The sequence below is a fragment of the Labrus bergylta genome, chromosome 24 (genome assembly GCF_963930695.1).
Source record: "Labrus bergylta chromosome 24, fLabBer1.1, whole genome shotgun sequence".
NCBI lineage: Eukaryota > Metazoa > Chordata > Actinopteri > Labriformes > Labridae > Labrus > Labrus bergylta.
Window position 1 is genome coordinate 2,107,956 of NC_089218.1, and position 25,008 is coordinate 2,132,963.

Below are 25,008 nucleotides of genomic sequence, written 5' to 3' on the forward strand. Positions count from 1 at the left end.
AATAAAAGCACCTCTGGCTGTAGCATTTTGAGGATTCAGCCAGCTCTTAGAAACTTCATACAAAACCTAAACGCTAAGATGACTTTTTGTCCACAACGGATAAGAATCCTGCAGTCCAAAGACGAGCTAATGCTTTGGTCTAAAGGCTCTCTTAAAGATTACAAAAACCCCAAGGTAGATACTTCAGATATCATGAAAGAAAGTCCAAAAGTGTAATACTTCTGTTTACGATCACATATGGAAGTATTTATTTCTGGTTGGTATGATAAGTGGGCTTCATTTTACAAAGAATTCTAGGCAAACTTTACCTAACATCTCCAGGATTTTATTTTTAATATACATGAAGCTGCTGATCCCAAATGAAGCATTTGCATTTTACCGCAAAAGATTCCCTTCCTTCTGACTTTTTTCCCAGTGCTAACAATGTGTAGGATATAAGCCAACATTTTCACACATCTAAAAATATCAGTGCAAAATAGTGAAATCAGTATAAATCCAAGAACAAGGAAACAAGATTAAATTGTAGTTATTGTACCCTATTGGTGCATCAGACAGTTTTGATATTTTTGTTAAGACGTCCCACATTCAAACGATCAACTTTCAGGAGGTGGCATTTGTCCAGCAAGGTTTGTCCAAGAATAAAACTCATGAAGCTGAATCGTCCCTAAACTTTGCGGTGAGCTCTATTCAAATCTCTTCATCAAACCTGAGGGTTCGGACCTCATTGGACATGTTTTTGAGTCGTTGCTTCAGTTTACGCTGGTGAGACTCGTACTGCTCCGACATCTTTCTAAATTTGGTCGACATGATCTCCATACTGGCTTCGATCGCGTTGACTTTGTTCTCCAAGTCTTTGGCGTCCGTTAGAGCGGCCAGCGACATATCAATGAGGTTGTCTTTCATCAGGATGGCCTTTCCCTTCTCCTCCAGGAGCGTTTTGGCGTCTGGATACTCGGTGAGTGCCTCCATGAGATCATCCTTGGAGAGGGCGAACAGATCGGAGTAGCCCACGCTTCTGATGTTTGCGGTTCTCCGGTTTCCCGCTTTGCTGCCCTTGATACCTAGGATGCTGATTTCTCCAAAGTACGCGCCATCACTTAGGACCACAAACTGAGTAACCCCGTCATCTGCAACTACAGCAAGCTTTCCTTCTTTGATGATGTACATTTCCCTCCCAATGTCCCCTTTCTTACAGATGTAGTCGCCAGGACTGAACACCTGAGGCTGAAGCTTCAGGACCAACTCAACAAGCAGACCCGCCTCACAGTCCTGAAAGATCCGCACTTTACTCAGGGTCTCCAGATGGACGTTAATGGCTATCTCAGCCTTTAGCTTGTCCGGCAGATTCTTCAGCACCAGCTTCTCGTCGCAGGTTTTCTCCTCCGTCCACAGGTAGTCGAACCACTTAACCACCCTCACCTCCAGGTCTTTGGTGACCTTTCGAAACTGCATGTACTGCTTGATGGAGTCGATCTTCGCCTGGAACTCCACACGTGCGGCGCCCATGTTGGAAATCATGGCACCGACGTTTCCGACAATCGTAGCAAAGATCAGAACTCCAGTGAGGAAGTCTGCCACCACGAAGAAGTACTCGATGTCTCGGACTGGGGGAGGCGTTTCTCCGATAGTGGTCAGGGTAAGAGTGGACCAGTAGAAGCAGTAGATGTACTGCCTTGCCAAGCGAGCATATTCAGCATTGTCCATGCTCGGGTAAACCCAGGTGTCCGAGCCGAAGCCGAGCACCTTGGAGATTGCAAAGTAGAGGCAAGCGTTCCAGTGGATGATGATGATGATGTACAGGACGAGGTTGCCAATTCGGAAGATGTTGGGGAAATTGGTTCTGGTTTCAGTCCGGTCAAAGAACTCAAAGAGACGGGCGGACTTGAAGAGGCGGTTGAACCTCCACTCTGCGTTGTCAATTCCGATTTGGAGGTAGATAATATCAGTGGGAATCATTGACATGACGTCTAATTTAAACTGACGTGTCTTCATGTATCTCTCTTTCAGGATTTTCTCATCTTTCACAAGAAGTCCTTGCTCAAGAAAACCTGTTAAGACACAACAAATATGCTCAGAATTCACATACAAACACATATAATCAGAAATTTCAAGGAACGTCCGGTCACTTACCTGTCCTCAATCTCACAAAGGTGTCAATGCAGTAGAGGAAATCTGATGTGTAGTCCAAAGCCATCCATGTTTCTGTGTTTTTGTACTGCAGTTCATTAAAACAAGACCTGCAGGGGCGAAATAACAAGTTACAAACATCTGAAAATACCATGAAATAGAAAAGGACATGACAAAATGACAGAGGAACACACCTGGCTACAAGTAACATCATGTTGTAGAAGACCGGGATGGAAATGGTGCACAGCCAGTAGTAGTACATATCTGTGGCAGGGTCCAAGATCCACACTTCTTTTCTGAATGAGAAAAGGAATTTGTTTTTGTAAGAATCGTGTCTGCACTAAACATAAAAAGGTCCTGACGAAAGTTTTTGGTTCAAGCTATGAGACGGAAGTACATCATTGACAACAGCGCTTGTCCAGATTGAATTGCACAACCTTCCATTTTAGAAAATATTAATTCCTGCTGCTGCCCATTTTTATAAAAACATGAAACTTGATGCACAAAAACTTTCAAGGCAGAATTTGAAGTGAGTGTGTTTAAATTTATGATGCAAAAATATAATTTTTTTACATTTTATGACTTGGAAAACATTATGTAGTACTCACGGTTCTTCCTTTTTATCATCCTTCTTGGCATCTTTTTTGTCGTCCTTCTTCTCGTCCTTCTTCTCGTCCTTCTTCTCATCCTTCTTCTCGTCCTTCTTCTCGTCCTTCTTCTCATCTTTCTTCTCATCCTTCTTCTCATCCTTCTTCTCGTCCTTCTTCTCATCCTTCTTCTCATCCTTCTTCTCGTCTTTCTTTCTATAAACATCCCCAAAAAACACAAGATACTTGAAGTTTTATCTACTTGTGATGTCATGCAGTAATGCCATGCAGCCTGAAGGGGGCACTGTGACACAACAAAGTCTCTTCATCATCACTTTACAGCTTTTAGATTAAGTGAATTGACAACAAACCAAATAAAACAAGTAAGATACAAAATTGCACATGTATTTTATTCCTTAAAATACTCTATATCTATAAGTGTTAACTGTATAAAATGACTGGAAGTGATTGGACACAGTACTCATAATCATGTACATATAGTATATAAGTTTTGCACTATATTTAAATGTATGTAAGTTGTGTGATTCAGGACAGAGAGGATCCACATCTCACCCGTCATTGTTGTTGCTGTTGTTCATGTTTTGTGCAGCCTGAGACGTCTGGATATCTCTGGAGGAGGAAAAAATATATAAACAATAAATACACATTCTGTTTATTTATTCATATTTTGCATTTAAGTGTACAAAAAATAAGAGCTTTTTAAAGGTCACCTATTATGCTAAATACACTTTACCATGTTTCTAACACTAATATGTGACTAGCCTGTCTACAAACAATAGACAATGATGATTGTCTGTGATTGCTGCCGTGTTTGTTTGTTTGTTTGTTTGGCAGGAAACCGCCTAGTCTGGCAACCCTGCAGACCAAAGCAATGGTTTGCAATATTTACAGTCTATGTTTGTGACTCGATCAGCGTTAATCCCGCCACAGAGTTTGATGGGAGAGGATGACAGATACAATTATTTCATGATGCACTGCTGGAGCAGGAAACATGAAATAATTAAATAAAGAGTAGAATAAATAGATAAATACATTTCAAATAATGATTTAAACATTTATTTAATTATTTATGCATTTCCTAAATTATTTATTAATTTATTTATATATTACCAATTTTAAATAATTTATTACACATTTAAATAATTATTTAATTATTTAATAACACATGCATTTAATTAATTAAATAATTATATATTTATTTATATATTTGTAGATTTATTTCCAATATTAAATAATTGATGACACATTTAATGATTTAATTTATATATTTATTACATATTTCATTTTGGCACTTTTAGTCCTCCATAGTTGTTCCCCTGCTCCACTTTTCAGAAAATGTGTGCTCAAATGTGTTTGGAGAGTTTCCCTTCATTACATCACGTCATAATTGTAAAAATTGTAAATTCCGAGATGTCCATGAACCCATCATGCACAGTTGACAGTTATTTACTGGGTTAGACAGCTGTCACTCATTAGGTGAGAGCCGGTTTTTCTGACCAATCAGGTGTGACGATGTGAGGCGGGAGAAATGAGAGGGGCGGGACAAAGGAAGATAGCGGTTCAGTTTGTTACGGTTTGTTGTTTTTGAAGTCTTTTGACAAAAAATGTTTTTACTTTATTGAAAATTGAGCTGTTTTCTATTAATTTCTGTCGGTAAAGTCACGAAGTAATGGTAAACTGTGACAAAGTTACAAGATAATTATCCTAATTAGCTCACTCTTCTGCATGAGTTAATTAGGAGAATATTTTGTGTAGGGAGAAAATATTTTTCAGCACAGAGTTTCTGAGTAAGTATGGACTGTGTGTGAGTTTATTTATTTAGAGTTTATTTATTATTTTATTTTTTTATATGCAGAAGTTCATTGGTCTTAGCTTAGCTTTAGCCGAAGGACTCGGAACTGCTGAGGACGACCGACTGCGCATGTGCAGTGGGAGGGTTTCTCGTCACGCAATACAAAGATGGGTCAAAGGAACCGTGAGTACTGACTTTAGACTGTAAATATTAAGGTAATGACAAACATTAAAATTAGGATTATTATGAACTCCAACTAGCGCGCCAACATTTTTTTTACCAAATAAAACATTTTTTATTTATTTATTTTATTTTATTTTATTTTATTTTATTTTATTTTATTTTATTTTATTTTATTATTTTATTTTTTATTATTATTAATTTTTTTTATTATTATTATTATTTTTTACCAAATAAACTGAGTTTATAAATCACAGGTGTGAAGTGCAAGGTTTATAATTTTCTTTTCCGTGCCTTTTTTATTTATTTATTTTTATTAAGATTTATTTTTGGGCATTTTGTGCCTTCAATGGATAGATAGGACAGTGGATAGAGTCGGAAATCAGGGAGAGAGAGTGGGGAACGACATGCGGGAAAGAAACCACAGGTGGGAAGTGAACCCAGGCCGTGCGCACTAACCACTGCACCGCTGCACCACTGCGCCTTCCATGCCTTTCTTGTGAATTAATGAGTTGTTTGTTACAAATGTTGAACTCTGTGGCACGGTAAGGTTTTCATGTGAATATCGGGTTACATTGTGTTTATAACTAAGTGCAATGGTAAATAAGATAACTTGGTCTCTCTGCACCTTAATCAGATTGAAAGAGTAAATTACTTGTTCCATTCAAATCCAAGATTTTAGTCGACCTCTTACCAGCTCATCTCCCATGCTGAGCTGTAATACAGAGATTTCAGGTTTATTACTACCAGGTGTATTATGGCAACACTTGTGTGTTTGCCTATTCTCACATTCTGGAGATTCAAACAGCCATTAACACCTTTGATCCCTTTAGGTTTTTAATCTCATAAATAGATAAAATTAAAAAAAACAGACAAGTTTACTGCTTCACTTTGTTCAGCTGAATTCTCCCTGACTCACTTACAGACTCTCACCTGTCTGCCTCTGTCTCTCAGTGCCTCCGTGATCACTATTTAAGAGTTTAAATCATGTTTATATCAGTTAATTATCAATATTAATCAATAATATTTCCTGCAAAGTTATAGGCTACTTCTAAACTTGCTCATACACTGAGGTTTTATCATTTAGCATGTCCCTCCGTAACCAAATAATATTATGGAAATATTAATTAAATATTTTAATGTTTTGCGCTCCCCAAGCCTGCGAGGGAGAGAGAGACGCATTGCGGGAGCGTGCACACAGGCCTGATACTACATGTACATACGGGCAGCTCAGACACACGGATCTGGACAGGGGTTGTAATAATCTTTCTATTTCAGGTGTATCTTGACTTTGCAAGCACAACATCTTTTAAATACTGGTGGGATTGATTGAGTCTGACTCGGAGCTGTGAATGCCTGAAATTTGATGGAGATTTAATTTCCTGTCTAGTTACATGTGCTTTTATTGCTTGTTTTGCAGCCTTCATCTTTCAGACGTGCATCGTAAAGTCCTGCAGTAACGTTCTCCTCTGAGGTGTGATGATGTGGTTGCAGCAAGTGTGCAGCTCACCTGCTCCTGTTCCTCGTTGTCTGCTCGTTTTCAGACCCCGCAGGAGCGACGCTGCTCCTCCCAAATGTCATCATATTTGACAGCCTGAGAAAAAAAGATCACAGCAACCTTTTACAGCATATAGGTGAAATGAGGGGAGGTTAAGATGAGCACGTGTAACACCTGTAGGATGGATCTGATGTCATGATGTGACTATACATCCATCCAGACTCACCTGGAGCGCAGACCAGACCCCACAGAAGATGTTTGATCCTGACTCTCCATCAGCCTGCAGATGTGGAGAGAAGCTTGATAAGTAAAACATTATGTTTGGACATAGGGCCATTTCATGCCAACCACCGCCGTCTGAAGCCCAGCCACCACCATTGGACTGTGTCATCCCACAACCACCATCCGACTGTGGCGTCCCACAACCACCATCTGACGAAGTAGGTAAAAGTTTATTTATATAGTGCCTTTCGAGAGCAGATGTCACAAAGCGCTTCAGAATATAACAACCCCTGTCCCAACCACCGCCATCTGACGCCCATCAACCACCATTGGACCATTTCATCCCATCCATCGCCATCTGTAGAGTAAAGTAGTTAAAAGTTTATTTCTATAGCCCCTTTCAAGAGCAGACGTCACAAAGGGCTTCTCAATAAAACAACCCCCGTCCCAACCACCGCTGTCTGACACCCATCCACTATCATCGGACCATTTCATCCTGACCACAGCCGCCTGAAGCCCAGCCACCACCATTGGACCATTTCATCCTGACCACCGCCTGACGCTCATCCACCACCATCGGACCATTTCATCCTGACCACCGCCTGACGCTCATCCACCACCATCGGACTGTGTCGGCCCACAACCACCGTCATCTGACGCATAAGCACAACCACCAGACTGTAAAGTAAGTAAAAGTTTATTTATATAGCACCTTTCAAGAGCAGACGTCAGAAAGCACTTCACAATATAACAACCACCGTCCCAACCGCCGTCTGACGCCCATCAACCACCATCGGACCATTTCATCCCAACCAACACCACCTGACATCCAGCCACCACCCTCTGACTGTGTTTTCCCACAACCACCACCTGAGGCTTATTCACCACCATCGGACCATTTCATCCTGACCACCGCCTGACGCTCATCAACCACCATCAGACCATTTCATCCTAACCACCGCCTGACGCTCATCCACCACCATCGGACCATTTCATCCTGACCACCGCCTGACGCTCATCAACCACCATCAGACCATTTCATCCCAACCACCGCCTGACGCTCATCCACCACCATCAGACCATTTCATCCCAACCACCGCCTGACGCTCATCCACCACCATCAGACCATTTCATCCCAACCACCGCCTGACGCTCATCCACCACCATCGGACCATTTCATCCTGACCACCGCCTGACGCTCATCAACCACCATCGGACCATTTCATCCTAACCACCGCCTGACGCTCATCCACCACCATCGGATCATTTCATCCCAACCACCGCCTGACGCTCATCCACCACCATCAGACCATTTCATCCCAACCACCGCCTGACGCTCATCCACCACCATCAGACCATTTCATCCCAACCACCGCCTGACGCTCATCCACCACCATCGGACCATTTCATCCTGACCACCGCCAACTCATGCCCAGCCACCACCATTGGACTGTGTCAGCCCACAACCACCGTCATCTGATGCATAAGCACAACCACCAGACTGTAAAGTAAGTAAAAGTTTATTTATATAGCACCTTTCAAGAGCAGACGTCAGAAAGCACTTCACAATATAACAACCACCGTCCCAACCGCCGTCTGACGCCCATCAACCACCATCGGACCATTTCATCCCAACCAACACCACCTGACATCCAGCCACCACCCTCTGACTGTGTTTTCCCACAACCACCACCTGAGGCTTATTCACCACCATCGGACCATTTCATCCCAACCACCGCCTGACGCTCATCCACCACCATCAGACCATTTCATCCCAACCACCGCCTGACGCTCATCCACCACCATCGGACCATTACATCCCAACCACCGCCTGACGCTCATCCACCACCATCGGGCCATTTCATCCTGACCACCGCCTGACGCTCATCAACCACCATCGGACCATTTCATCCTAACCACCGCCTGACGCTCATCCACCACCATCGGACCATTTCATCCTGACCACCGCCTGACGCTCATCCACCACCATCGGACCATTTCATCCCAACCAACACCACCCGACATCCAGCCACCACCCTCTGACTGTGTTTTCCCACAACCACCACCTGAGGCTTATTCACCACCATCAGATTGGGATCATTCAGATTCATCCTGACCACCGCCAACTCATGCCCATCAACCACCATCGGACCATTTCATCCTGACCACCGCCTGACGCTCATCCACCACCATTGGACCATTTCATCCCAACCACCGCCTGACGCTCATCCACCACCATCGGACCATTTCATCCTGACCACCGCCTGACGCTCATCCACCACCATCGGACCATTTCATCCTGACCACCGCCAACTCATGCCCAGCCACCACCATTGGACTGTGTCGGCCCACAACCACCGTCATCTGACGCATAAGCACAACCACCAGACTGTAAAGTAAGTAAAAGTTTATTTATATAGCACCTTTCAAGAGCAGACGTCAGAAAGCACTTCACAATATAACAACCACTGTCCCAACCGCCGTCTGACGCCCATCAACCACCATCGGACCATTTCATCCCAACCAACACCACCTGACATCCAGCCACCACCCTCTGACTGTGTTTTCCCACAACCACCACCTGAGGCTTATTCACCACCATCAGATTGGGATCATTCAGATTCATCCTGACCACCGCCAACTCATGCCCATCAACCACCATCGGACCATTTCATCCCGACCACCGCCTGACGCTCCACCACCATCGGACCATTTCATCCTGACCACCGTCTGACACCCATCCACCACCATCGGACCATTTCATCCTGACCACCGCCAACTCATACCCATCAACCACCATCGGACCATTTCATCCCAACCACCGCCTGACGCTCATCCACCACCATCAGACCATTTCATCCTAACCACCGCCTGACGCTCATCCACCACCATCGGACCATTTCATCCTGACCACCGCCAACTCATGCCCAGCCACCACTATTGGACTGTGTCAGCCCACAACCACCGTCATCTGACGCATAAGCACAACCACCAGACTGTAAAGTAAGTAAAAGTTTATTTATATAGCACCTTTCAAGAGCAGACGTCAGAAAGCACTTCACAATATAACAACCACCGTCCCAACCGCCGTCTGACACCCATCAACCACCATCGGACCATTTCATCCCAACCAACACCACCTGACATCCAGCCACCACCCTCTGACTGTGTTTTCCCTCAACCACCACCTGAGGCTTATTCACCACCATCGGACCATTTCATCCCAACCACCGCCTGACGCTCATCCACCACCATCAGACCATTTCATCCCAACCACCGCCTGACGCTCATCCACCACCATCGGACCATTTCATCCCAACCACCGCCTGACGCTCATCCACCACCATCGGACCATTTCATCCTGACCACCGCCTGACGCTCATCAACCACCATCGGACCATTTCATCCTAACCACCGCCTGACGCTCATCCACCACCATCGGACCATTTCATCCTGACCACCGCCTGACGCTCATCCACCACCATCGGACCATTTCATCCCAACCAACACCACCCGACATCCAGCCACCACCCTCTGACTGTGTTTTCCCACAACCACCACCTGAGGCTTATTCACCACCATCAGATTGGGATCATTCAGATTCATCCTGACCACCGCCAACTCATGCCCATCAACCACCATCGGACCATTTCATCCTGACCACCGCCTGACGCTCATCCACCACCATTGGACCATTTCATCCCAACCACCGCCTGACGCTCATCCACCACCATCGGACCATTTCATCCCAACCACCGCCTGACGCTCATCCACCACCATCGGACCATTTCATCCTGACCACCGCCTGACGCTCATCAACCACCATCGGACCATTTCATCCTAACCACCGCCTGACGCTCATCCACCACCATCGGACCATTTCATCCCAACCACCGCCTGACGCTCATCCACCACCATCAGACCATTTCATCCCAACCACCGCCTGACGCTCATCCACCACCATCGGACCATTTCATCCTGACCACCGCCTGACGCTCATCCACCACCATCGGACCATTTCATCCCAACCAACACCACCCGACATCCAGCCACCACCCTCTGACTGTTTTTTCCCACAACCACCACCTGAGGCTTATTCACCACCATCAGATTGGGATCATTCAGATTCATCCTGACCACCGCCAACTCATGCCCAGCCACCACCATTGGACTGTGTCATCCCACAACCACCACCCGACGCCTAGCCAACACCATCCGACTGTGGCGTCCCACAACCACCATACGATGAAGCAAGTAAAAGTTTATTTCTATAGCCCCTTTCAAGAGCAGACGTCACAAAGTGCTTCTCAATAAAACAACCCCCGTCCCAACCACTGCCGTCTGACACCCATCCACCACCATCGGACCATTTCATCCTGACCACCGCCAACTCATACCCATCAACCACCATCGGACCATTTCATCCCAACCACCGCCTGACGCTCATCCACCACCATCGGACCATTTCATCCCAACCACCACCTGACGCTCATCCACCACCATCGGACCATTTCATCCCAACCACCGCCTGACGCTCATCCACCACCATCGGACCATTTCATCCCAACCACCGCCTGACGCTCATCCACCACCATCAGACCATTTCATCCTAACCACCGCCTGACGCTCATCCACCACCATCGGACCATTTCATCCTGACCACCGCCTGACGCTCATCCACCACCATCGGACCATTTCATCCCAACCAACACCACCCGACATCCAGCCACCACCCTCTGACTGTGTTTTCCCACAACCACCACCTGAGGCTTATTCACCACCATCAGATTGGGATCATTCAGATTCATCCTGACCACCGCCAACTCATGCCCATCAACCACCATCGGACCATTTCATCCTGACCACCGCCTGACGCTCATCCACCACCATTGGACCATTTCATCCCAACCACCGCCTGACGCTCATCCACCACCATCGGACCATTTCATCCTGACCACCGCCTGACGCTCATCCACCACCATCGGACCATTTCATCCTGACCACCGCCAACTCATGCCCAGCCACCACCATTGGACTGTGTCGGCCCACAACCACCGTCATCTGACGCATAAGCACAACCACCAGACTGTAAAGTAAGTAAAAGTTTATTTATATAGCACCTTTCAAGAGCAGACGTCAGAAAGCACTTCACAATATAACAACCACTGTCCCAACCGCCGTCTGACGCCCATCAACCACCATCGGACCATTTCATCCCAACCAACACCACCTGACATCCAGCCACCACCCTCTGACTGTGTTTTCCCACAACCACCACCTGAGGCTTATTCACCACCATCAGATTGGGATCATTCAGATTCATCCTGACCACCGCCAACTCATGCCCATCAACCACCATCGGACCATTTCATCCCGACCACCGCCTGACGCTCCACCACCATCGGACCATTTCATCCTGACCACCGTCTGACACCCATCCACCACCATCGGACCATTTCATCCTGACCACCGCCAACTCATACCCATCAACCACCATCGGACCATTTCATCCCAACCACCGCCTGACGCTCATCCACCACCATCAGACCATTTCATCCTAACCACCGCCTGACGCTCATCCACCACCATCGGACCATTTCATCCTGACCACCGCCAACTCATGCCCAGCCACCACTATTGGACTGTGTCAGCCCACAACCACCGTCATCTGACGCATAAGCACAACCACCAGACTGTAAAGTAAGTAAAAGTTTATTTATATAGCACCTTTCAAGAGCAGACGTCAGAAAGCACTTCACAATATAACAACCACCGTCCCAACCGCCGTCTGACACCCATCAACCACCATCGGACCATTTCATCCCAACCAACACCACCTGACATCCAGCCACCACCCTCTGACTGTGTTTTCCCTCAACCACCACCTGAGGCTTATTCACCACCATCGGACCATTTCATCCCAACCACCGCCTGACGCTCATCCACCACCATCAGACCATTTCATCCCAACCACCGCCTGACGCTCATCCACCACCATCGGACCATTTCATCCCAACCACCGCCTGACGCTCATCCACCACCATCGGACCATTTCATCCTGACCACCGCCTGACGCTCATCAACCACCATCGGACCATTTCATCCTAACCACCGCCTGACGCTCATCCACCACCATCGGACCATTTCATCCTGACCACCGCCTGACGCTCATCCACCACCATCGGACCATTTCATCCCAACCAACACCACCCGACATCCAGCCACCACCCTCTGACTGTGTTTTCCCACAACCACCACCTGAGGCTTATTCACCACCATCAGATTGGGATCATTCAGATTCATCCTGACCACCGCCAACTCATGCCCATCAACCACCATCGGACCATTTCATCCTGACCACCGCCTGACGCTCATCCACCACCATTGGACCATTTCATCCCAACCACCGCCTGACGCTCATCCACCACCATCGGACCATTTCATCCCAACCACCGCCTGACGCTCATCCACCACCATCGGACCATTTCATCCTGACCACCGCCTGACGCTCATCAACCACCATCGGACCATTTCATCCTAACCACCGCCTGACGCTCATCCACCACCATCGGACCATTTCATCCCAACCACCGCCTGACGCTCATCCACCACCATCAGACCATTTCATCCCAACCACCGCCTGACGCTCATCCACCACCATCGGACCATTTCATCCTGACCACCGCCTGACGCTCATCCACCACCATCGGACCATTTCATCCCAACCAACACCACCCGACATCCAGCCACCACCCTCTGACTGTTTTTTCCCACAACCACCACCTGAGGCTTATTCACCACCATCAGATTGGGATCATTCAGATTCATCCTGACCACCGCCAACTCATGCCCAGCCACCACCATTGGACTGTGTCATCCCACAACCACCACCCGACGCCTAGCCAACACCATCCGACTGTGGCGTCCCACAACCACCATACGATGAAGCAAGTAAAAGTTTATTTCTATAGCCCCTTTCAAGAGCAGACGTCACAAAGTGCTTCTCAATAAAACAACCCCCGTCCCAACCACTGCCGTCTGACACCCATCCACCACCATCGGACCATTTCATCCTGACCACCGCCAACTCATACCCATCAACCACCATCGGACCATTTCATCCCAACCACCGCCTGACGCTCATCCACCACCATCGGACCATTTCATCCCAACCACCACCTGACGCTCATCCACCACCATCGGACCATTTCATCCCAACCACCGCCTGACGCTCATCCACCACCATCGGACCATTTCATCCCAACCACCGCCTGACGCTCATCCACCACCATCAGACCATTTCATCCTAACCACCGCCTGACGCTCATCCACCACCATCGGACCATTTCGTCCTGACCACCGCCTGACGCTCATCCACCACCATCAGACCATTTCATCCCGACCACCGCCTGACGCTCATCCACCACCATCGGACCATTTCATCCTGACCACCGCCAACTCATACCCATCAACCACCATCGGACCATTTCATCCCAACCACCGCCTGACGCTCATCCACCACCATCAGACCATTTCATCCCAACCACCGCCTGACGCTCATCCACCACCATCGGACCATTTCATCCTGACCACCACCTGACGCTCATCCACCACCATCGGACCATTTCATCCTGACCACCGCCTGACGCTCATCCACCACCATCGGACCATTTCGTCCTGACCACCGCCTGACGCTTATCCACCACCATCGGACCATTTCATCCTGACCACCGCCAACTCATGCCCAGCCACCATCATTGGACTGTGTCAGCCCACAACCACCGTCATCTGACGCATAAGCACAACCACCAGACTGTAAAGTAAGTAAAAGTTTATTTATATAGCACCTTTCAAGAGCAGACGTCAGAAAGCACTTCACAATATAACAACCACCGTCCCAACCGCCGTCTGACGCCCATCAACCACCATCGGACCATTTCATCCCAACCAACACCACCTGACATCCAGCCACCACCCTCTGACTGTGTTTTCCCACAACCACCACCTGAGGCTTATTCACCACCATCAGATTGGGATCATTCAGATTCATCCTGACCACCGCCAACTCATGCCCATCAACCACCATCGGACCATTTCATCCCGACCACCGCCTGACGCTCATCCACCACCATCGGACCATTTCATCCTGACCACCGTCTGACACCCATCCACCACCATCGGACCATTTCATCCTGACCACCGCCAACTCATACCCATCAACCACCATCGGACCATTTCATCCCAACCACCGCCTGACGCTCATCCACCACCATCAGACCATTTCATCCTAACCACCGCCTGACGCTCATCCACCACCGTCGGACCATTTCATCCTGACCACCACCTGACGCTCATCCACCACCATCGGACCATTTCATCCCAACCACCGCCTGACGCTCATCCACCACCATCGGACCATTTCATCCTGACCACCGCCTGACGCTCATCCACCACCATCGGACCATTTCATCCCAACCAACACCACCCGACATCCAGCCACCACCCTCTGACTGTGTTTTCCCACAACCACCACCTGAGGCTTATTCACCACCATCAGATTGGGATCATTCAGATTCATCCTGACCACCGCCAACTCATGCCCATCAACCACCATCGGACCATTTCATCCTGACCACCGCCTGACGCTCATCCACCACCATTGGACCATTTCATCCCAACCACCGCCTGACGCTCATCCACCACCATCGGACCATTTCATCCTGACCACCGCCTGACGCTCATCCACCACCATCGGACCATTTCATCCTGACCACCGCCAACTCATGCCCAGCCACCACCATTGGACTGTGTCGGCCCACAACCACCGTCATCTGACGCATTAGCACAACCACCAGACTGTAAAGTAAGTAAAAGTTTATTTATATAGCACCTTTCAAGAGCAGACGTCAGAAAGCACTTCACAATATAACAACCACCGTCCCAACCGCCGTCTGACGCCCATCAACCACCATCGGACCATTTCATCCCAACCAACACCACCTGACATCCAGCCACCACCCTCTGACTGTGTTTTCCCACAACCACCACCTGAGGCTTATTCACCACCATCGGACCATTTCATCCCAACCACCGCCTGACGCTCATCCACCACCATCAGACCATTTCATCCCAACCACCGCCTGACGCTCATCCACCACCATCGGACCATTTCATCCTGACCACCGCCAACTCATGCCCAGCCACCACCATTGGACTGTGTCGGCCCACAACCACCGTCATCTGACGCATAAGCACAACCACCAGACTGTAAAGTAAATAAAAGTTTATTTATATAGCACCTTTCAAGAGCAGACGTCAGAAAGCACTTCACAATATAACAACCACCGTCCCAACCGCCGTCTGACGCCCATCAACCACCATCGGACCATTTCATCCCAACCAACACCACCTGACATCCAGCCACCACCCTCTGACTGTGTTTTCCCACAACCACCACCTGAGGCTTATTCACCACCATCGGACCATTTCATCCCAACCACCGCCTGACGCTCATCCACCACCATCAGACCATTTCATCCCAACCACCGCCTGACGCTCATCCACCACCATCGGACCATTTCATCCCAACCACCGCCTGACGCTCATCCACCACCATCGGACCATTTCATCCTGACCACCGCCTGACGCTCATCAACCACCATCGGACCATTTCATCCTAACCACCGCCTGACGCTCATCCACCACCATCGGACCATTTCATCCCAACCACCGCCTGACGCTCATCCACCACCATCGGACCATTTCATCCCAACCACCGCCTGACGCTCATCCACCACCATCGGACCATTTCATCCCAACCAACACCACCCGACATCCAGCCACCACCTTCTGACTGTGTTTTCCCACAACCACCACCTGAGGCTTATTCACCACCATCAGATTGGGATCATTCAGATTCATCCTGACCACCGCCAACTCATGCCCATCAACCACCATCGGACCATTTCATCCTGACCACCGCCTGACGCTCATCCACCACCATTGGACCATTTCATCCCAACCACCGCCTGACGCTCATCCACCACCATCGGACCATTTCATCCCAACCACCGCCTGACGCTCATCCACCACCATCAGACCATTTCATCCTGACCACCGCCTGACGCTCATCCACCACCATCGGACCATTTCATCCCAACCAACACCACCCGACATCCAGCCACCACCCTCTGACTGTTTTTTCCCACAACCACCACCTGAGGCTTATTCACCACCATCAGATTGGGATCATTCAGATTCATCCTGACCACCGCCAACTCATGCCCAGCCACCACCATTGGACTGTGTCATCCCACAACCACCACCCGACGCCTAGCCAACACCATCCGACTGTGGCGTCCCACAACCACCATACGATGAAGCAAGTAAAAGTTTATTTCTATAGCCCCTTTCAAGAGCAGACGTCACAAAGTGCTTCTCAATAAAACAACCCCCGTCCCAACCACTGCCGTCTGACACCCATCCACCACCATCGGACCATTTCATCCTGACCACCGCCAACTCATACCCATCAACCACCATCGGACCATTTCATCCCAACCACCGCCTGACGCTCATCCACCACCATCGGACCATTTCATCCCAACCACCACCTGACGCTCATCCACCACCATCAGACCATTTCATCCTAACCACCGCCTGACGCTCATCCACCACCGCCTGACGCTCATCCACCACCATCGGACCATTTCATCCTGACCACCGCCTGACGCTCATCCACCACCATCGGACCATTTCATCCTGACCACCGCCTGACGCTCATCCACCACCATCAGACCATTTCATCCTAACCACCGCCTGACGCTCATCCACCACCGCCTGACGCTCATCCACCACCATCGGACCATTTCATCCTGACCACCGCCTGACGCTCATCCACCACCATCGGACCATTTCATCCTGACCACCGCCTGACGCTCATCCACCACCATCGGACCATTTCATCCCAACCAACACCACCCGACATCCAGCCACCACCCTCTGACTGTGTTTTCCCACAACCACCACCTGAGGCTTATTCACCACCATCAGATTGGGATCATTCAGATTCATCCTGACCACCGCCAACTCATGCCCATCAACCACCATCGGACCATTTCATCCTGACCACCGCCTGACGCTCATCCACCACCATTGGACCATTTCATCCCAACCACCGCCTGACGCTCATCCACCACCATCGGACCATTTCATCCTGACCACCGCCTGACGCTCATCCACCACCATCGGACCATTTCATCCTGACCACCGCCAACTCATGCCCAGCCACCACCATTGGACTGTGTCGGCCCACAACCACCGTCATCTGACGCATAAGCACAACCACCAGACTGTAAAGTAAGTAAAAGTTTATTTATATAGCACCTTTCAAGAGCAGACGTCAGAAAGCACTTCACAATATAACAACCACCGTCCCAACCGCCGTCTGACGCCCATCAACCACCATCGGACCATTTCATCCCAACCAACACCACCTGACATCCAGCCACCACCCTCTGACTGTGTTTTCCCACAACCACCACCTGAGGCTTATTCACCACCATCGGACCATTTCATCCCAACCACCGCCTGACGCTCATCCACCACCATCAGACCATTTCATCCCAACCACCGCCTGACGCTCATCCACCACCATCGGACCATTTCATCCTGACCACCGCCAACTCATGCCCAGCCACCACCATTGGACTGTGTCGGCCCACAACCACCGTCATCTGACGCATAAGCACAACCACCAGACTGTAAAGTAAATAAAAGTTTATTTATATAGCACCTTTCAAGAGCAGACGTCAGAAAGCACTTCACAATATAACAACCACCGTCCCAACCGCCGTCTGACGCCCATCAACCACCATCGGACCATTTCATCCCAACCAACACCACCTGACATCCAGCCACCACCCTCTGACTGTGTTTTCCCACAACCACCACCTGAGGCTTATTCACCACCATCGGACCATTTCATCCCAACCACCGCCTGACGCTCATCCACCACCATCAGACCATTTCATCCCAACCACCGCCTGACGCTCATCCACCACCATCGGACCATTTCATCCCAACCACCGCCTGACGCTCATCCACCACCATCGGACCATTTCATCCTGACCACCGCCTGACGCTCATCAACCACCATCGGACCATTTCATCCTAACCACCGCCTGACGCTCATCCACCACCATCGGACCATTTCATCCCAACCACCGCCTGACGCTCATCCACCACCATCGGACCATTTCATCCCAACCACCGCCTGACGCTCATCCACCACCATCGGACCATTTCATCCCAACCAACACCACCCGACATCCAGCCACCACCTTCTGACTGTGTTTTCCCACAACCACCACCTGAGGCTTATTCACCACCATCAGATTGGGATCATTCAGATTCATCCTGACCACCGCCAACTCATGCCCATCAACCACCATCGGACCATTTCATCCTGACCACCGCCTGACGCTCATCCACCACCATTGGACCATTTCATCCCAACCACCGCCTGACGCTCATCCACCACCATCGGACCATTTCATCCCAACCACCGCCTGACGCTCATCCACCACCATCAGACCATTTCATCCTGACCACCGCCTGACGCTCATCCACCACCATCGGACCATTTCATCCCAACCAACACCACCCGACATCCAGCCACCACCCTCTGACTGTTTTTTCCCACAACCACCACCTGAGGCTTATTCACCACCATCAGATTGGGATCATTCAGATTCATCCTGACCACCGCCAACTCATGCCCAGCCACCACCATTGGACTGTGTCATCCCACAACCACCACCCGACGCCTAGCCAACACCATCCGACTGTGGCGTCCCACAACCACCATACGATGAAGCAAGTAAAAGTTTATTTCTATAGCCCCTTTCAAGAGCAGACGTCACAAAGTGCTTCTCAATAAAACAACCCCCGTCCCAACCACTGCCGTCTGACACCCATCCACCACCATCGGACCATTTCATCCTGACCACCGCCAACTCATACCCATCAACCACCATCGGACCATTTCATCCCAACCACCGCCTGACGCTCATCCACCACCATCGGACCATTTCATCCCAACCACCACCTGACGCTCATCCACCACCATCAGACCATTTCATCCTAACCACCGCCTGACGCTCATCCACCACCGCCTGACGCTCATCCACCACCATCGGACCATTTCATCCTGACCACCGCCTGACGCTCATCCACCACCATCGGACCATTTCATCCTGACCACCGCCTGACGCTCATCCACCACCATCAGACCATTTCATCCTAACCACCGCCTGACGCTCATCCACCACCGCCTGACGCTCATCCACCACCATCGGACCATTTCATCCTGACCACCGCCTGACGCTCATCCACCACCATCGGACCATTTCATCCTGACCACCGCCTGACGCTCATCCACCACCATCGGACCATTTCATCCCAACCAACACCACCCGACATCCAGCCACCACCCTCTGACTGTGTTTTCCCACAACCACCACCTGAGGCTTATTCACCACCATCAGATTGGGATCATTCAGATTCATCCTGACCACCGCCAACTCATGCCCATCAACCACCATCGGACCATTTCATCCTGACCACCGCCTGACGCTCATCCACCACCATTGGACCATTTCATCCCAACCACCGCCTGACGCTCATCCACCACCATCGGACCATTTCATCCTGACCACCGCCTGACGCTCATCCACCACCATCGGACCATTTCATCCTGACCACCGCCAACTCATGCCCAGCCACCACCATTGGACTGTGTCGGCCCACAACCACCGTCATCTGACGCATAAGCACAACCACCAGACTGTAAAGTAAGTAAAAGTTTATTTATATAGCACCTTTCAAGAGCAGACGTCAGAAAGCACTTCACAATATAACAACCACCGTCCCAACCGCCGTCTGACGCCCATCAACCACCATCGGACCATTTCATCCCAACCAACACCACCTGACATCCAGCCACCACCCTCTGACTGTGTTTTCCCACAACCACCACCTGAGGCTTATTCACCACCATCGGACCATTTCATCCCAACCACCGCCTGACGCTCATCCACCACCATCAGACCATTTCATCCCAACCACCGCCTGACGCTCATCCACCACCATCGGACCATTTCATCCTGACCACCGCCAACTCATGCCCAGCCACCACCATTGGACTGTGTCGGCCCACAACCACCGTCATCTGACGCATAAGCACAACCACCAGACTGTAAAGTAAATAAAAGTTTATTTATATAGCACCTTTCAAGAGCAGACGTCAGAAAGCACTTCACAATATAACAACCACCGTCCCAACCGCCGTCTGACGCCCATCAACCACCATCGGACCATTTCATCCCAACCAACACCACCTGACATCCAGCCACCACCCTCTGACTGTGTTTTCCCACAACCACCACCTGAGGCTTATTCACCACCATCGGACCATTTCATCCCAACCACCGCCTGACGCTCATCCACCACCATCAGACCATTTCATCCCAACCACCGCCTGACGCTCATCCACCACCATCGGACCATTTCATCCCAACCACCGCCTGACGCTCATCCACCACCATCGGACCATTTCATCCTGACCACCGCCTGACGCTCATCAACCACCATCGGACCATTTCATCCTAACCACCGCCTGACGCTCATCCACCACCATCGGACCATTTCATCCCAACCACCGCCTGACGCTCATCCACCACCATCGGACCATTTCATCCCAACCACCGCCTGACGCTCATCCACCACCATCGGACCATTTCATCCCAACCAACACCACCCGACATCCAGCCACCACCTTCTGACTGTGTTTTCCCACAACCACCACCTGAGGCTTATTCACCACCATCAGATTGGGATCATTCAGATTCATCCTGACCACCGCCAACTCATGCCCATCAACCACCATCGGACCATTTCATCCTGACCACCGCCTGACGCTCATCCACCACCATTGGACCATTTCATCCCAACCACCGCCTGACGCTCATCCACCACCATCGGACCATTTCATCCCAACCACCGCCTGACGCTCATCCACCACCATCAGACCATTTCATCCTGACCACCGCCTGACGCTCATCCACCACCATCGGACCATTTCATCCCAACCAACACCACCCGACATCCAGCCACCACCCTCTGACTGTTTTTTCCCACAACCACCACCTGAGGCTTATTCACCACCATCAGATTGGGATCATTCAGATTCATCCTGACCACCGCCAACTCATGCCCAGCCACCACCATTGGACTGTGTCATCCCACAACCACCACCCGACGCCTAGCCAACACCATCCGACTGTGGCGTCCCACAACCACCATACGATGAAGCAAGTAAAAGTTTATTTCTATAGCCCCTTTCAAGAGCAGACGTCACAAAGTGCTTCTCAATAAAACAACCCCCGTCCCAACCACTGCCGTCTGACACCCATCCACCACCATCGGACCATTTCATCCTGACCACCGCCAACTCATACCCATCAACCACCATCGGACCATTTCATCCCAACCACCGCCTGACGCTCATCCACCACCATCGGACCATTTCATCCCAACCACCACCTGACGCTCATCCACCACCATCAGACCATTTCATCCTAACCACCGCCTGACGCTCATCCACCACCGCCTGACGCTCATCCACCACCATCGGACCATTTCATCCTGACCACCGCCTGACGCTCATCCACCACCATCGGACCATTTCATCCTGACCACCGCCTGACGCTCATCCACCACCATCAGACCATTTCATCCTAACCACCGCCTGACGCTCATCCACCACCGCCTGACGCTCATCCACCACCATCGGACCATTTCATCCTGACCACCGCCTGACGCTCATCCACCACCATCGGACCATTTCATCCTGACCACCGCCTGACGCTCATCCACCACCATCGGACCATTTCATCCCAACCAACACCACCCGACATCCAGCCACCACCCTCTGACTGTGTTTTCCCACAACCACCACCTGAGGCTTATTCACCACCATCAGATTGGGATCATTCAGATTCATCCTGACCACCGCCAACTCATGCCCATCAACCACCATCGGACCATTTCATCCTGACCACCGCCTGACGCTCATCCACCACCATTGGACCATTTCATCCCAACCACCGCCTGACGCTCATCCACCACCATCGGACCATTTCATCCTAACCACCGCCTGACGCTCATCCACCACCATCGGACCATTTCATCCCAACCACCGCCTGACGCTCATCCACCACCATCAGACCATTTCATCCCAACCACCGCCTGACGCTCATCCACCACCATCGGACCATTTCATCCTGACCACCGCCTGACGCTCATCCACCACCATCGGACCATTTCATCCCAACCAACACCACCCGACATCCAGCCACCACCCTCTGACTGTTTTTTCCCACAACCACCACCTGAGGCTTATTCACCACCATCAGATTGGGATCATTCAGATTCATCCTGACCACCGCCAACTCATGCCCAGCCACCACCATTGGACTGTGTCATCCCACAACCACCACCCGACGCCTAGCCAACACCATCCGACTGTGGCGTCCCACAACCACCATACGATGAAGCAAGTAAAAGTTTATTTCTATAGCCCCTTTCAAGAGCAGACGTCACAAAGTGCTTCTCAATAAAACAACCCCCGTCCCAACCACTGCCGTCTGACACCCATCCACCACCATCGGACCATTTCATCCTGACCACCGCCAGCTTTCTCCCAGCCTCCACCATCGGACTGTGTCACAACCACCACCTAATGCAAAGCAACCACCATCTGATAGTGCCAACCCCACAACCACTGTTATCCATATTGATGCATGGCCTGCTTCGGCGTCCAACTCAGCAGAAAGGTTGTGTGGACAATAGGAACGCGAGAAATACAAAGGAGAAATCCTTCCTGCATATTATCCCATATGCTCTTTGTGAAGTTTTTTGATTTAACTCTTGTTATGAATTGGCGCTATACAAATAATGATTGATTGATTAAATCACAGGACATGATTCTGACACTTTTCTGATCTTTGATTCCCTTTGAGAGACTCTGGCCGGTTCACATACAGTACATGGACACTGCGCACACACACAGTTATAACAAGTCTACATTCACAAGAGTCCTGCTCCTTCACAGACAGAAAACTGATGAAGTGATTGACAGTCAAACTGCTCCATAGTCCTATTAGCTCTGCACGTTTCTCCTCAGCAGCGTTAACTCAAATCCTCTGCAGATTAAAGAGGCTCAAATTAGACTTCCTGCTCGCCGCCGTGACTCTTAAAACTCAGAATATCAGAGTAAAGTTCTCACTGTACTTTAAATATGTGTCTTCTGTCTCATGTTTGAGTTTACCTGAATGTGAGCGATGAAGATGAGGAGGTAAGTCAGTGAGGAAGAGTCTGAATGAATCCCATTTCACTCATCTGTTTGTTCTTGTTTCCCCACATTAAAAACAGACGGACCCGAGCTTCATCAGACGTTAAGATCCAGCTGAAGAGAAGTTAAAGTCTTCTTAAAGAGGTGCACACATCATTCATGTTTTACCGCGGACGAGACTCTGACTCTCTGTGTTCTTACTCTCTGCAGCACCTCCCACAGAGGATGGAGGAGGAGGATGGGGGGAGTGTTTCTAGAATCAGCTAACAGAGCAGACTCGAGGAAACAGATCTCAGACTAACGTGACGACACAAACCGAGGTGTATATCCCTGATTATGTTTTCACACACTTATTCTTTGCCGTGTTGTTTATGTTTGTGATTTCTGAGCTACTTTTTCCTAACCTCCGGGTCCTGACTCCATGTGGGGTCGCCTGAAATTTGTATTTATTGATCTAGACAAATTATATTGTATATTAAAATAGTGAACACAGGTTACTGTGGGCCATAGGGAATGCATAGAGGTTCATTGCAACGCGGTTCTAGGAACTTATATAGTTCTTACTTCCTGCTGTGCAGCATCAATAAAAAAAAAGGGAGAGGGGTTCCAACAGTGCCTTGAACTATATGAAAAAGTTTCTGTGGGCCAAAAACATCTAATGATTTGCTTCCTGTGAGCGACACAACAAGGTGATTTCTAAAGAAAGCTTCCTCTGAGATGTTTTTATAGAGTCCTTTTAGCTAGTGAGTGATTTTCTAACAGCAGGGTGCATGCATGATTCAAGGTAACTGTGAAATTATGTGAGGTGCTGCTTTTTACAAGGGAGAAAGGGGCTTCAAACACCTTAATGGGGAGGCGTGAACAGCAGACTCCTTGATCTTTGATGATTGCATTTGATTAGTTTTTTTAAGGTGTTTTTATTTCCTCATCAAACCAGATTGATTTGATTGTCATTGTTTTGAACATTTCTGTGATGGTAAACATGTCTGATCCGAGCTCTCTCTCTCTCTCTCTCTCTCTCTCTTTATTTTTATCTCTTCTCCTCTGAGCTGATCCTCTTAGAGAGTGGAGCTAAAGTGAGACATCAGACTCCTCCTCCTCCAGCCCCTGTGCCTATCCTAGAGACTGTCAGGGGGGGCCCTCCAACCAGCTATCAGCGTGGCAACAA

General features: G+C 49.5%; 1 protein-coding gene across 1 annotated transcript; it reads right to left on the minus strand.

Moving 5' to 3' along the window:
• Positions 1-520: 520 nt before the first annotated feature.
• LOC110002582 (cyclic nucleotide-gated channel cone photoreceptor subunit alpha-like) lies at positions 521-24,120 on the minus strand. The gene is made up of 8 exons (XM_065952247.1): positions 23,817-24,120; positions 6,432-6,485; positions 6,218-6,301; positions 3,288-3,344; positions 2,736-2,930; positions 2,322-2,423; positions 2,131-2,237; positions 521-2,048 (listed from the first exon to the last, which is right to left on the minus strand). Exons 2-8 carry the CDS (start codon positions 6,479-6,481, stop codon positions 688-690), a joined length of 1,956 nt encoding a protein of 651 aa, XP_065808319.1. The 5' UTR covers positions 6,482-6,485; positions 23,817-24,120; the 3' UTR covers positions 521-687.
• Positions 24,121-25,008: the final 888 nt, after the last annotated feature.